Here is a 13,105-nt window from a genome sequence, read left to right on the forward strand (position 1 = left end):
GCCGACAGATGTATTAAGTTTAAATCTTTAATCTTTAATTATTAATGAAATCCTTTGACTGATAAAAAAAGATTATAATGGAACTATTGTACACAGTTTTTCAGGTCCAACAGGAGTAGGTAATTCTTTAAGCTCTAAGTTGATAGTATTCCTTGAAGGTAACAGATTGGCATTGTCTTTCAATCTATCAATTTTGGTTGTGGAAGGTGATTGTCAAGTTAATAGATATGGCACTGAACAGACAGAGTGGCTAAATAAGATTCATGTAGCCAACTCCATATGGTTGGGATAAGGCTTAGATGACAACGATGATGAAGGTGATTGTTGTAGAGAACACTGATGTGGTCCCCACTGTGTTCGTATGGCAGCATATTTCTGTTAGTTATGTCAGTGTTAGTTGGTAGTTATTTCTGTTTGTTATTTCAGCTTTATTATTAGTTTATTTGCCATGTAAGCAATAAGGGAAATTCAGCCCTTTTACAATTAGTGAACATATATAAATATTAAGAGTGGGTCGGCTGATGTCAAGACCAACCCTCTCTCTTTTTAAAATCTCTTTGTGTGCTTCTTCTCTTCTCTCCTCTCTTCTTCTTCTCTTCTGCAATTTCATCATTCTTTTTCTTTTGAATTCAAGACTGATTGTAGTCTTGATCAACTACTTCGTATCAGAGCCAACCTAAGAGCTCTTATGTTAGTCTAATTAGAATGACTACATGAGAATCTCCTAGGTTTAGAAGTTTTTCAACAAAGAAGGAGGATCGGCTGATTCTTGGAGGTTATTGGTAGTGTGTGGCTGCTACTAAGAAGATTGTAGAAGGCTGGGAGAGTTCTAGTAGTCAGGAAGAATCAGAAAAGGCTTTGGATCCTCAAGATTAGGGTTTTTGCATCAGACAGGAGGTGGTGGACAGAGATTTTCTTTCATAAAGTAAGTTTTTTCTTGAGAATAATTTTGAAAAAAATCATTTTGGTTTATTCTGAGAGGTGCGGCTGGAAAATCTGTGTTTTTCCTTTAGGGTTTTGAGAGAAAACCCTAAAACTCAGAACTATTATTGGTTTCAGATCAGGTTTTGAGCTGGTTTCATACAAAATTATGTTTTCTTTGTTCTTTGGAAGACCTAGGCCGACTGTTATCAGTTGTTTGGGTGTTGTTTTTCTATTACAGTAGTTAAAAAGGATTTTTTTATTAATTCTTGATCAAGAATGGAGTTCAAGAATCAGGGGGAAGGTGTTTTTGGGACTAGCAATTCTGGCGACATGTCTGAGAATGCTTTTCAGATTACAATTGTGAAGTTTGATAGATCAAACTACTTAGAATGGGCTCAATCGGCCATGATGGCCATTGGGAGTAGAGGAAAACTGAGCTACATATTGGGAGATGTGAAAGAACCAACTAAGGAGGACCAAACTTATACCAAATGGGTTCAGGAGAACTATTTGGTTATGACATGACTGTGCAACTCTATGCAGCCACATATCAGTCGGAACTATTTGTGGGTAAAAACAACCAAGGAAATCTGGGATGTCATGAAAGAGACTTACTCCCAACCCCTTAATGTTGCTAGGGCCTATGAATTGAAGTGTGAGGTTAACAACCTTAAGCAAAGAGAGAAACTAGTCTCGGTTTACTTCTCTACCTTGAAATCTCTGTGGCATGAAATTGACCACCTAGAAACACTTGAGTGGGAAAGTCAGAAAGATGCACAGACTCATAGAAAGCAATTTGAAACTAATAGGGTTTTTGAGTTCCTATCTGGTCTGAATCCTGACTATGATATTGTGAGACAACAACTACTAACAAGGGATAGTGTGACCTTATCTCAATCCTACTCCTTAGTGCATAGTGAGGAGACTAGGAGAAAGGTTATGATGCGGCATCAACCCTTCCCACCAGCCTTGGCAGTAGTTAAACCTAAGTCTGGGGGTGATACGAAGGGGGATATAAAGAAGGAAGACAAGCAGGATCTAGTGTGTGATCATTGCAAGAAACCTAAGCATACTAAGGACACATGTTAGAAACTGCACCCTCATCTAGTTCCAGCAAAACACAAGAACAAAAGGGGTAATGCTAATATGGATGTTAATATTGATTGCGCATCCTCATCGGGCACAAAAGGCACACCTCTGGACACCCTAGCTGCTGTCCGGGCTACCCTGACTCAGTTGGAAAAGGAAGTTGGCAATTAAGCTCAATCATCTCAGCCGCCATCAGCTCCTCCCACATCAGCTTTTGCTCATTCAGGTACTCATGCCTCAGCTTGTCATGCTTCAGCTCCAAGTAACATTGAACATTGTTGGGCAATAGACTTAGGTGTCCATTGCTGATGGTTCCCTTCCCATTTCTGGCAAGGGAAACATCAAGTTGTCTAATACCATTTCCTTTTCTTCAGTTCTGCATGTTCCTAAGCTTAATACTAACTTGCTTTTAGTCAGTAGCATTACAAAACATTAGAATTGTTTAGTAACTTTTTTCCCTGACCGATGTGTTTTTCAGGACTTGGAGACAAGGAAAGTGATTGGGACTAGCCGCGAGACGAATGAGATCTATCTGCTTGGAGAGAGTTCTCATTGGGAGGATAGTGAAGATAGGAAGTCTTTTGTTTCTCAGTTTGTTAGTTGGGTTATGCTTTGGCAAAATCGGTTGGGTCATTTATCCTTTCGGTCTTTGAAGAGTTTGTTTCCAAATTTATTTGAGTCTGTTCAGATGTCCAATTTGAGATGTGAGAGTTGTGACCTTGCAAAGCATTGTAGAACATCTTATTCATTGAGTAATAAAAGAAGTAGTAATTCTTTTGATATTGTGCATACCAATGTTTGAGGCCCGTATCACATCACTGCTATGGGGGAATACTATATTTCTTGTTGTTTGTTGATGACTATACCCGTTTTTCTTGGGTTTACCTTATGCGTTCTTGAGATGAAGTTGCTGCTTTGACCCAGATATTTCATCAGATGATTTTAACCCAGTTTGGGGTCAAAATCAGAATCTTCAGATCCGATAATGCGAAAGAATACATTACCAACTCATTAGCCTCTTATTTGCTTGATCATGGGATTATTCACCAGAGTACTTGTCCTTATACACCACAGTAGAATGGGGTTGCTAAGAGGAAGAATAAGCACATATTGGAGGTGGCTAGAACTAGAAGCATTATGTTTAATTCTAATGTGCCTATTTGTTTCTGGGGAGATGCTATTCTTACAACAGTGTATCTCATTAATTGAGTTCCTTCACAGGTTCTTAACATGAAGCTTCCATTTACCCTTCTATACCCCGATAAAGAATTGTTTACTGTTCCCTTTAAAACCTTTAGTTGCATTTGCTTTGTTCAGATTCTTGGACCTCATCATTTCAAATTTGATCCTAAGGCCTCCAAATGTATTTTTCTCGGTTATGCACAAACTCAAAAGGGTTATTGCTGCTATGAACCTACTTTTGGGAGGAGATTTGTCTCTATGGATGTTACTTTCTTTGAGGATGTACCCTATTATCCTAGGGTTTCTACTCAGGGGAGAGTAGTGAGAGTGGGGTTAACTCCTCAGGGGAGATTTGTTTCATTGAGTGATGAGGGATGTAATGGGGAGTGTTGTCAGAGGTGTTAGGATTTGAGAGTCTATCATAGGCGGTGGAGGCAGGTTGATTTCGGTCATCAGCAGTCCAGGCCAGCCCCAGTTCCTTCTACTGATCTAGATCCAGGTACCACAGTCCCTTTATCAGATCCAGGTCCCACTGAGATACCTTCCACTGTTGCACCCTTACCTCCTTTGGATGACCTTGACCTCCTCATCGCAATCTGTGAAGGCAAACAGCGGTGCACCACATCCACAACTCACTGCATTTCCCAGTTCTTGTCCTATGATTGCCTGTCCTCCTCTTACAGGTCCTTTCTCACATCCATTGTTGATATTCCTATCCCTAGAACAGTGCGGGAAGCCTAGTCAGTTCCTGAGTGGAAAGATGCAATGGAGGTTGAAATGGATACTCTTCTGAGGAATAATACTTGGGAGCTAGTTGACCAGCCTAAAGGGAAGAAACCGGTTGGGTGTAGATGGGTATTTACTGTGAAACATAATACTGATGGTTCCATTGAAAGGTATAAGGCCCGGTTAGTTGCAAAGGGATTTACTTAGACTTATGGTATAGACTACTTGGAGACTTTTGCTCTAGTAGCAAAGATAACCACTATTAGAGTTTTATTATCACTTGTAGCTAGTTACTCTTGGCCATTGTTCCAGATGGATGTTAAAAATGCCTTCCTCAATGGATACTTACAGGAAGAAGTCTACATGCACATACCTCCTGGACTTTATGATGCAGAGACAGGAAATATGGTTTTCCGGTTGAATAAAGCCTTGTATGGACTAAAGCAGTCCCCAGAGCTTGGTTTGATAGATTCAGACAAGCCCTTGGAAAAATTCGGCTATGTACAGGCCCAGTCAGACCATGCATTGTTCATTAAGAGAGTGGACTCTTCCTTGACTTTGCTTGCTGTATATATGAATGATATTGTAGTGATAGGGAATGATAACAGTGAGATTGAGTCTCTTAAACAACTCCTTCATCAAGAATTTGAGGTGAAAGATCTGGGAGAGCTGTGATACTTCTTGGGTGTTGAGGTAGCTAGATCTAAGCATGGGATTTTTGTTTCTCAAAGAAAGTATGTTCTAGATCTATTGGAAGAAACTGGAAAGTTGGGTGTTAAATCTGTAGATACACCTATTGAACAGAATCACAAGATCAGTGCAGAGGGTGGAGAGCCACTTGAAGATAAAGCTATGTTCCAGCGGTTAGTTGGAAAACTCTTCTATCTTTGTCTCACACGACCGGAATCGGTTATGCAGTCAGCGTTGTCAGTCAGTATATGTGCTCTCTTAGAACTACTCACCTCCTTGCAGTTGAGAGGATATTATCATATTTGAATAGTTGTCCCAGTAGAGGTATATTATTCAAGAATAATGATCACATGAAGATAGAGGTTTATATAGATGCTGATTGGGTTGAGAGTGTTGATGAGAGAAGGTCTACCCTCTGGATATTGTGCTTTTGTAGGAGGTAACATTGTCTCTTGGAAGAGTAAGAAACAAAGTGTTGTTTCTCGTTCTAGTGCTGAAGCTAAATATAGATCTATGGCTAATGGTGTGGCTGAAATCCTATGGCTGAAGTCATTATTTGAGGAGTTGGGTATTGCTTATGAGAAACCCTTAATGTTGTATTGTGATAATCAGGCTGCTATTAATATAGCTCATAATCCGGTACAACATGATAGAACTAAGCATATTGAAGTAGACCGACATTTTGTTAGAGAAAGAGTTTCATCTCAAGAAGTGTGTCTCCCGTATATCACCTCCAGCATGCAGCTTGCAGATCTTCTCACCAAAGCTGTTCCAAGGAAGAAGTTATTCCCAACTTGAGGGGGAGTGTAGAGAACACTGATGTGGACCCCATTGTGTTTGTATGGCAGCATATTTCTGTTAATTATGTCAGTGTTAGTTGGTAGTTATTTCAGCTTATTATTTCATCTTTATTATTAGTTTATTTTCCATGTAAGCAATAAGGGCAATTCAACCCTTTTACAATTAGTCCAACATATATAAATATTAAGAGTGGGTCGGCTGATGTCAAGACCAACCCTTTCTCTTTTCAAAATCTCTTCATGTGCTTCTTCTCTTCTACAATTTCTTCATTCTTTTTCTTTTGAATTCAAGACTGATTGTAGTCTTGATCAACTACTATTGTCAAGTGGTGATGTCATGGTTCTGTTCACCAGCTTCTGGTCCTTGTGCTTTAGGACATTTGATTTGGGAAGCAAGGGTTAACATGAATTGCTCATTCAAGTTGACCCCTAGATCTGCTAATGGTCTTGCTGATTTGTTAAAAGAACTGAGACTGCAAGAGATGCTTTGGTTTGGGGGTACCCAGGCCCAGGCTCAAGGATTAAATTGTAATGAAATGTGGTAATAGTGGAAACTTTTTGTTGGGGCAGCCCTAGGCTGTGTTCTATTTTGTTGTTTTAATCCTCATTTCCATCTTTTCAACAACAGGTTTTTCATTTTTAAATCTTTAATGATATCATTAATAGTTATTGATAAAAACTTAGACCTTTCTTCCTGAGCCAAATATGGAGTCACCAAGTCCAACATGAGGCCTAAAATTGAGTCATATCAATTAAGAAAATTCTTGGTAGGTTAAAGAAATTCTGAAAAGATAAGTAGTAAAGGAATTTATACTGATTAAAAAGTTTCAATTATACAGAGTGGCCCTATATTTGTGTACCACTTATGGGATGCCAAATATTTTCCTTGGGATCCATGAAGTTAAACTTAGGAACTAGCTAAAACTTACTTCCTTTCTCTCCTTAACAACTTCTTTCTCTATGGTGAAATTCTATAAACCAAAAATCTAATCAACTTGGTGAAATTTCTAAATTCTAGGTGAGCCAACATTTTTTTTTATTGAGTCCTGATCTCCCTATTTGGAGTTCTTTTTGTAATCATAGTTTTTCCAAAAGTTGAACTCCTAGGTCCTAGATTAGTTAATTCATCCAGACTTGCATATCTATTTTTTTTATCAGGTTTATATATCCATTGTAGATTGGTCATATTCACTCAATTTGTCTCTTAGGTTTATGGTCTTGCTAACTCTCAAACAGCACCAAAATCAAGGTGTTTGTAAATTGACATGCCAAAAATTGTCCCCAGGACAAGTGATGGGATATTGACTTTCTAATATAAGATATTCTTCTATGCTTTGCATCTTATAGTAGATTATACAGTGGCTTCCATTCACATCCTACTCATTGTGTTCCTCATAACATGGCTTTGGATTTAAAAAACATAAATGATTCAGGGGGATAAATGTGAAATACGAGAAAGACATGGGGATAAGTATGAAAATTAACATGCCATAACAAAAAAAAAAGTCGGTGATTTATTATGGTTCTCCTTTACTATTGGAATGACTTGTGCTTTCCTTCTGGCAGTTAACAGTTGCTGGCATAAAATTTGTTGGAATGTATAGTCCGATGCATTCTGCTAATAAGGTATTTACTATGTACCTTTCCATTCATACTGAATATTTCTATTCTCTATGGCATTTCAGTAAAATGAATAATGAAAGCATTTGTTTCTACCTACATTGGCATTTTCTGGGGTTTTAATTCAATTTCACTTTTCATAGATAAAGTCATTGACAATATTCCAGCATGATGTGAATTGTATGGCTCTTTTGATGGATGGAAGTGCAGCTTTGGGTCTTGATTTGAGCTTTGTTACTCGTGTATTTCTGATGGAACCTATCTGGGACAGAAGGTATAACTTCTGTTATTTTCTTTTTCGCTTTTAATATCATTAACAGATCAAAAAGTATATTATTGAGTCCATCTCCTCATGTACCTTTCTTATTTCGAATAAAGTTAACCATTTCTAAATATGTATATATATATATATATATTATTGATGTTTCAAAAATCGGAATGATAGAGCTAGCTTGGAGCCAGCTGGCTCAACGCAGGTTCTCAAGAGCCCCAAGGTTACTATACTGCCAAAAGCTAGTACAGTTGTTTTCCCCCGATGGCAGACACCCAATATAGATTTTCCCTGTTGACTCATTCTCTTGCTAAGGATCAGTTGCACAGTTACTTGATCTTGTCAGTCATCACCATCTAAATATTCTAAACAAGGTTTTCGTATTGTTAAAGCACCCATTTAGTAAGCAAGAGGTCTTGAGTTTGATCCTCAATGGAGACAAGGATAATCACAGCCCTTGTTGAAGGGAGATAAACAGCTCTGTGTGTCTAGAATTTCCTCGACCAATTGGACCTGTATAAATGATCAAAATTTCTATCACATGGTTCTAAAAAACACCTATCCTTGACATCCTTAGGTTCCCAAGAGTACAGCTGTCAACTTTGAGCTTGCCTCTTGTGGGGGAATCTTACAGGCCTAAATCAACTTTGTTCTAGAAGATGATGAAACCATTTACTGCCATTCCCGTTCAACTTGTGTTTTTCCTTGAGGAACCTAGGGGCTTTGTGTATTTGGGAGGTGAGGGTTGCTTTTGGTCCCTGGTTCTTATGTGTATTTATGTGCTTTAGTTTCTTTTCTATTGTTTCCTCTTTGGCTAGGACCCATGTTATATCTAGGGAACCCCTTTTCTTGTTTTGGGTTGCTGTGGAATCTTGTATTCTTCTTTCTGTCACACAAAACATGTTTTTTTTGCTAGTTTTACTGGTATGCTTATGCTTTCATTTTCCATATTGGCCTGGACTTGAAAATGTGCCATTCAAATCAAAAGTTGCTCCTCAAAATTTCCAACCAAAGACACGATAGTTTAAGCTGGTTTAATGTTTTAAATATGTTGTAATGCTATACACTTCCATAAAATTATTTCATATAAAAACAATCATTTGCCATATCAAACCAGTGTAGAGGAACAAGTCATAAGTCGAGCTCATCGGATGGGTGCTACTCGTCCTATTCATGTGGAAACTTTGGCAATGCATGGTACCATTGAAGAGCAAATGCTGAAATTCTTACAGGTATGACTTTAACAAATTATGCTTTTAAATGTGTTGGCAACTATTTACTAGGTGATAAACACTTTCTTTACCCTGTAAGTTATGCCTTTTTTCTTTAAATAAATAATCAGTTTCATTAATATAAATAGAAAAATATTTGATAGCAGGAACCAAGGAGAAGTAGATCTACCTACCTCCACAATATAACTATCTACATTTGAGCTCAATACAATTAATTGTCCCCATTGACCCCTCGCTTGGCTAACAAATCAGCCAAACCATTGGCAGCCCCTCGTACCCAATTTATCAAGTTATGCCTTATTTGTTTATTAAACATGTTATTTAGATTGACTTGTCTGTGTATTGACCCTAGTAGGTTAGTTGATGCTCATGTGGAAAGAGTCATTTAAATGCTGGAGTGACTAGATCCTTGATTTCAGGACATGGTCATGATATCTTTGGAAAAGTTAGACAGGACATATTCTCTTTGGAAGCTCCAAACATTTGCAGGAAATATACAAATAGTACCAGCTTTTAGAAGGTTTGGGAGGACAGCTCAGAAGAAATTAGTGAACTTCTTCATGGTGTCTAAAGGGCTTCATTAGAACACGGAGCCCTGTTTTTTTTATTTATTTTTTCCTAAGGGAGTCTAAATAATGTGGGGACCCCTCTTATCAGTTGGGGCTTATGTGGTTTTGGATTCCTATCAGTTCTCTGACTTGTTTTATCCAAAGGAGTATATTCTAACCATTGCCTGGAAATCTTCCATTAGGATGCTAATGAATGTAGAAGAACCATGAAGGAAGAGCTTGGAAGAACTGATTGTGGAGGACCACGGGTGCATCGTACATTGCATGATTTTGCTGAGAGCAATTACCTGGCCCAGCTCAGCTTTGTACGGACAAATTCTAAAACATAAAGGTATCGAATTTTCATTTTATATTGTCCCTTTCATTAACTAATGTTACATGGACTTTCTGGAATCTTGAAGATATTGTGAATTGAAATGTATGAATCCTACTTCTGGTCCTGGGGTTTCTGCACTTGAGGCTCAGTTTGGAAAGAATACAAATACAAGGTTTTGCACTGTACATATTTGTATTTGCACTCTTCCCAAACTGAGCCCGAAGAAAAATACCTGGGGTGTATTGCTCAAGTTATTGGTCTGATATTGGGTGTAGCTTTTCCCCTGGGCAAGATGCATAATATTTACGATGCTTTAGTAGTAAGGAGGATCAAGATACTGCAGACCAGCAAATCATTGTGACTTGTGAGGTAGAGCAATTATTAGGAAATGATCGAATTAGAGCTGTAGCTATGAGTGCTACAGATGGTCCGATAAAGGGAATGAAAGTGACTGACATAGGAGTTCCTCTATGTGTTCCAGTTGAGTGATTTCTGGATGAATTCTCAAATGTTCTTGAAGACCTGTAGGTAGTTTAGGTCCTAAGAGACTTGCACATCTCCTATTCATAGATCTGCACCTGCTTTATACAGTTAGATCCTGAAGTAGCAGATGTTTTAGCTCTTTATCATTATGGGGGAAAAATTCTAATAGGGAGGGAAAAAGGAAAAATCCTAATAGAACCATCAAGGTGGAAATTTTCTTTGACAATCTCATGATATGCAACTGAAAATCTTTCATTCTTTAGGTATAAATATCAGAATGAAGTTGGGATTCTAGTACTTGATTAATTTAATATGAACAGTTATAAATTAATAGCAATGATTTATTCTTATACTTTTAGCCTGTCCTCTTTTCCATCAATATCATGTTACTTGCACCAAATAAAATATATGGTGTGCAAATAAAAACATTTTCTTTGGAGTTAAAGCTTCAAGTATTGGAAAGATATGGAACCTTGATGTGCAAGTCCATGTTTTGTTTTTCAATATTCTAACATGTTGACTTGAGGTGGCAGCTGAAGTTGTCCACATCATGCTCACATATTTGAAAAAAAGCATAAAAATTCAATATATGGTAGATAATAATCAGTGGTTGATGGGAAAATGGTTGTGTTGCTATCTAACCCAAGGGTTTCTAAAGGCAGTAAACTGAAGAGGAGAAAAAGGAAACAGAATAGGCAAGTAACTTCTTTCCTGCTACATACTCAGAAAATGACAACAATGTGTTCTTGGTCTTCTTCTGTGCTGAGACAAGAATTGATAAATATACATGAATTATGCTTTCTGTAGTTTTCATAATAAGAGTTATAATTGGAAGAAGGCACTTGGTCTATTTCCATCTGGTCATGAAAATAATATTTTCTCATTGGTACATCCCTTACTTATTTGTTAGGTATAAGATCTTACATCATTATGGGTGATTTTGCTGCAGGGACTTGATTATTACACTTAGATATTTGGTTGAAGCTTTCTCATCCCTTTTTTGGCATATACAAGTCTCTTTCCCTGTATCTGATTGGTGATCTCTATTGATTCGGGCCAGCAGATGACTTGGACTTGTCCTTCAAGAAGAAATAGCAGCCTTTGACCCAAATCAGTGCAATAGTTATAACTTGGTCTATCGAACTTTTAGGAGTATACTGTCATTGTTATTCTTGTGGTTTCATTCGATGTTGTATGCATGTCAGGAGAGTTTTGGTGGCTATAGCCGCATAAGTTTGAACTAACCAAACAAAAAGATATTACTTCCGAGTCTAGAGCAGGATGGAGGTATGAATTTTTTGCTACTGACCCACCTGGGTGGTGGGACAACACATGCATTGAAACTTGCATTCTATAATTTTCTTGTATGTCATATACAATAGCGGGTATGTATACATTGAACCTATCATTTCAGTTCCTGAACTGTATTACTAATCAAATTACTGATTCTTATTTCTTTCCATCAGTTCTGCTTCTTCCTTAGCCAAGTGGACAAAATGTGCTTTAATGCCATATTTCTTACTAGACCAATGATGTCCTTTTCGGTCTATTCCTAATCCTTGTACTCCTTTGGTGTTCAGTTGCAAGTTGAAAGGGCTAGAAGGGGTAGGGGTAGATCAAAAAGGACAAGGATAGAAGTAACAAGAAATGATTGAAGTGCAAATAATTTAACAAGGGATATGGCATTAAACAGAATGGACAAACAAGACTCATGTATCTGACCCCATATAATTGGGATAAGGCTATTACCAAAAGAAAAAATATATATAGTTGGGTAAGGTTTGGATGATGATGATGGACATACTCCTCAATGTGGCTTGCAGAATCCATTGGCCCAGGCATTGATAGCAATACTGGGTTTTGCTTATTATTGTTTTCTTTCCATACTCTCTCGGTTGGGCCATGGTTTATACAAGTATCTTAGAAGGTCCTGATAATGGTCTATTGTGATGTGTAATATGCCAAGGCTATTTGGTCTTATTAGCTCAATATAAATGATCATACGAGTATTAACATGCATGGTATGGAGAGAGAGGGAATCAAGTGATTTATTAAGGGTTTATTCGGTTTGCGGAAATAAAGTGATTTATTAAGGGTCCATTCATGGTGGAATGGAATTTCCCCATTTGAGGGAATGGCCATTCCCACCCCTCCTGGAATGAGAATCCATTCCAGCTTATTTCAATTTTAATTTTGATTCCCATCTGAACCAAATAGGTGGGAGGAATAGATCGTTTCGATTTCAACTCCTATGGATTTTGATTCCGGTTCTGATTGCAATCCAAACAGGTAGCCTCTATGGGGTTCAAAAAGAGCCCAGTGTGTTTTCCCTATCCACTTTTTCCTAGGTTGCAATCCAACGGTAGGGTTTCCTAGGTTTATATCCACTTTTTCCTAGTGGGACAACTGATAGGGGACTAACTTTTCTATCTGTCCGGCTTCTTTAGATAGGTTTCACTCAAACACTGGACGATGGGGTTTCCTAGGTTTATAATCGCCATGGTTCTGACCTGATCGACCCCAATGACCCTCACGTTGTGTGTGGGTTGTAATAGAGTTCTGTGTTTGATCTTCTTACTGTTGAAGTGATTCTTCCACAATGGAACAATCAAAGGAACTAATGGTGGAGCTCTGCAACCGAGATGAGTCAATAAGGTTTTGCAGAAAAATGAAAAAAAATATCACTCAATTTGGACTGGATTATGAACGGTCCATGCTGGTATAGATCCAATCTGATCAGATAACAGAATGGGTTATTAAGTGTGGTCTATTTTGTTAGTTTCTTCTCTCCGCTTATTCAAATGTTGGTCCAATCCAATTCAATAATCATAATGGACGTCCAAATCCAATTTAATCGAATTAGATCTGATTCATTGACAGTCCTAATTGGGCTTGGCCCAACCCAATTTGCACACCTGAAAAAGGAAGGCTAGAACTTTATGGGTGTAGTTTCCTTTCAAATGGCCGGACCAGAGTGACTAGACGATCTAGCGCGTATGAGACTAATTAATTAATTGAAGCCCATTAGGAACAATTGTTTGGATTGGGTGGCGAAATAGCTAAGCCCAGGCCCAATAAACTGTAAAATGAAGACAATCTCCCAATTTTTTTTTTTTTGAAAGGTGACGATCTCCCAATGGAAGTCCATTATTAAATACAAGTAAATCCAAAACCTAGGTCGAATGTCCCTTATTAATTATATT

General features: G+C 37.9%; 1 protein-coding gene across 2 annotated transcripts in view; it reads left to right on the forward strand.

The window, feature by feature from the left end:
• Window positions 1–11,367, forward strand: part of LOC148845171 (F-box protein At3g54460-like) — a 32,126-nt gene extending 20,759 nt beyond the window's left edge. Inside the window, exons 5-9 of one of the 2 annotated variants that reach the window (XR_016101679.1) lie at window positions 6,978–7,037; window positions 7,175–7,305; window positions 8,425–8,534; window positions 9,286–9,434; window positions 10,852–11,367. Coding sequence is in view for 1 of the 2 variants with exons in the window: in XM_088952805.1 (XP_088808931.1) it covers window positions 6,978–7,037; window positions 7,175–7,305; window positions 8,420–8,534; window positions 9,286–9,432 (453 nt within the window). In the remaining variant the exon portion in view is untranslated. Of the gene's footprint in view, window positions 1–6,977; window positions 7,038–7,174; window positions 7,306–8,419; window positions 8,535–9,285; window positions 9,435–10,851 lie in introns of both variants that reach the window. The other variant, XM_088952805.1, reaches the window with a different exon arrangement.
• Window positions 11,368–13,105: the final 1,738 nt, after the last annotated feature.

This window comes from Nelumbo lutea, chromosome 7 (assembly GCF_056320005.1).
Source record: "Nelumbo lutea isolate HS-2025 chromosome 7, American lotus-T2T, whole genome shotgun sequence".
NCBI lineage: Eukaryota > Viridiplantae > Streptophyta > Magnoliopsida > Proteales > Nelumbonaceae > Nelumbo > Nelumbo lutea.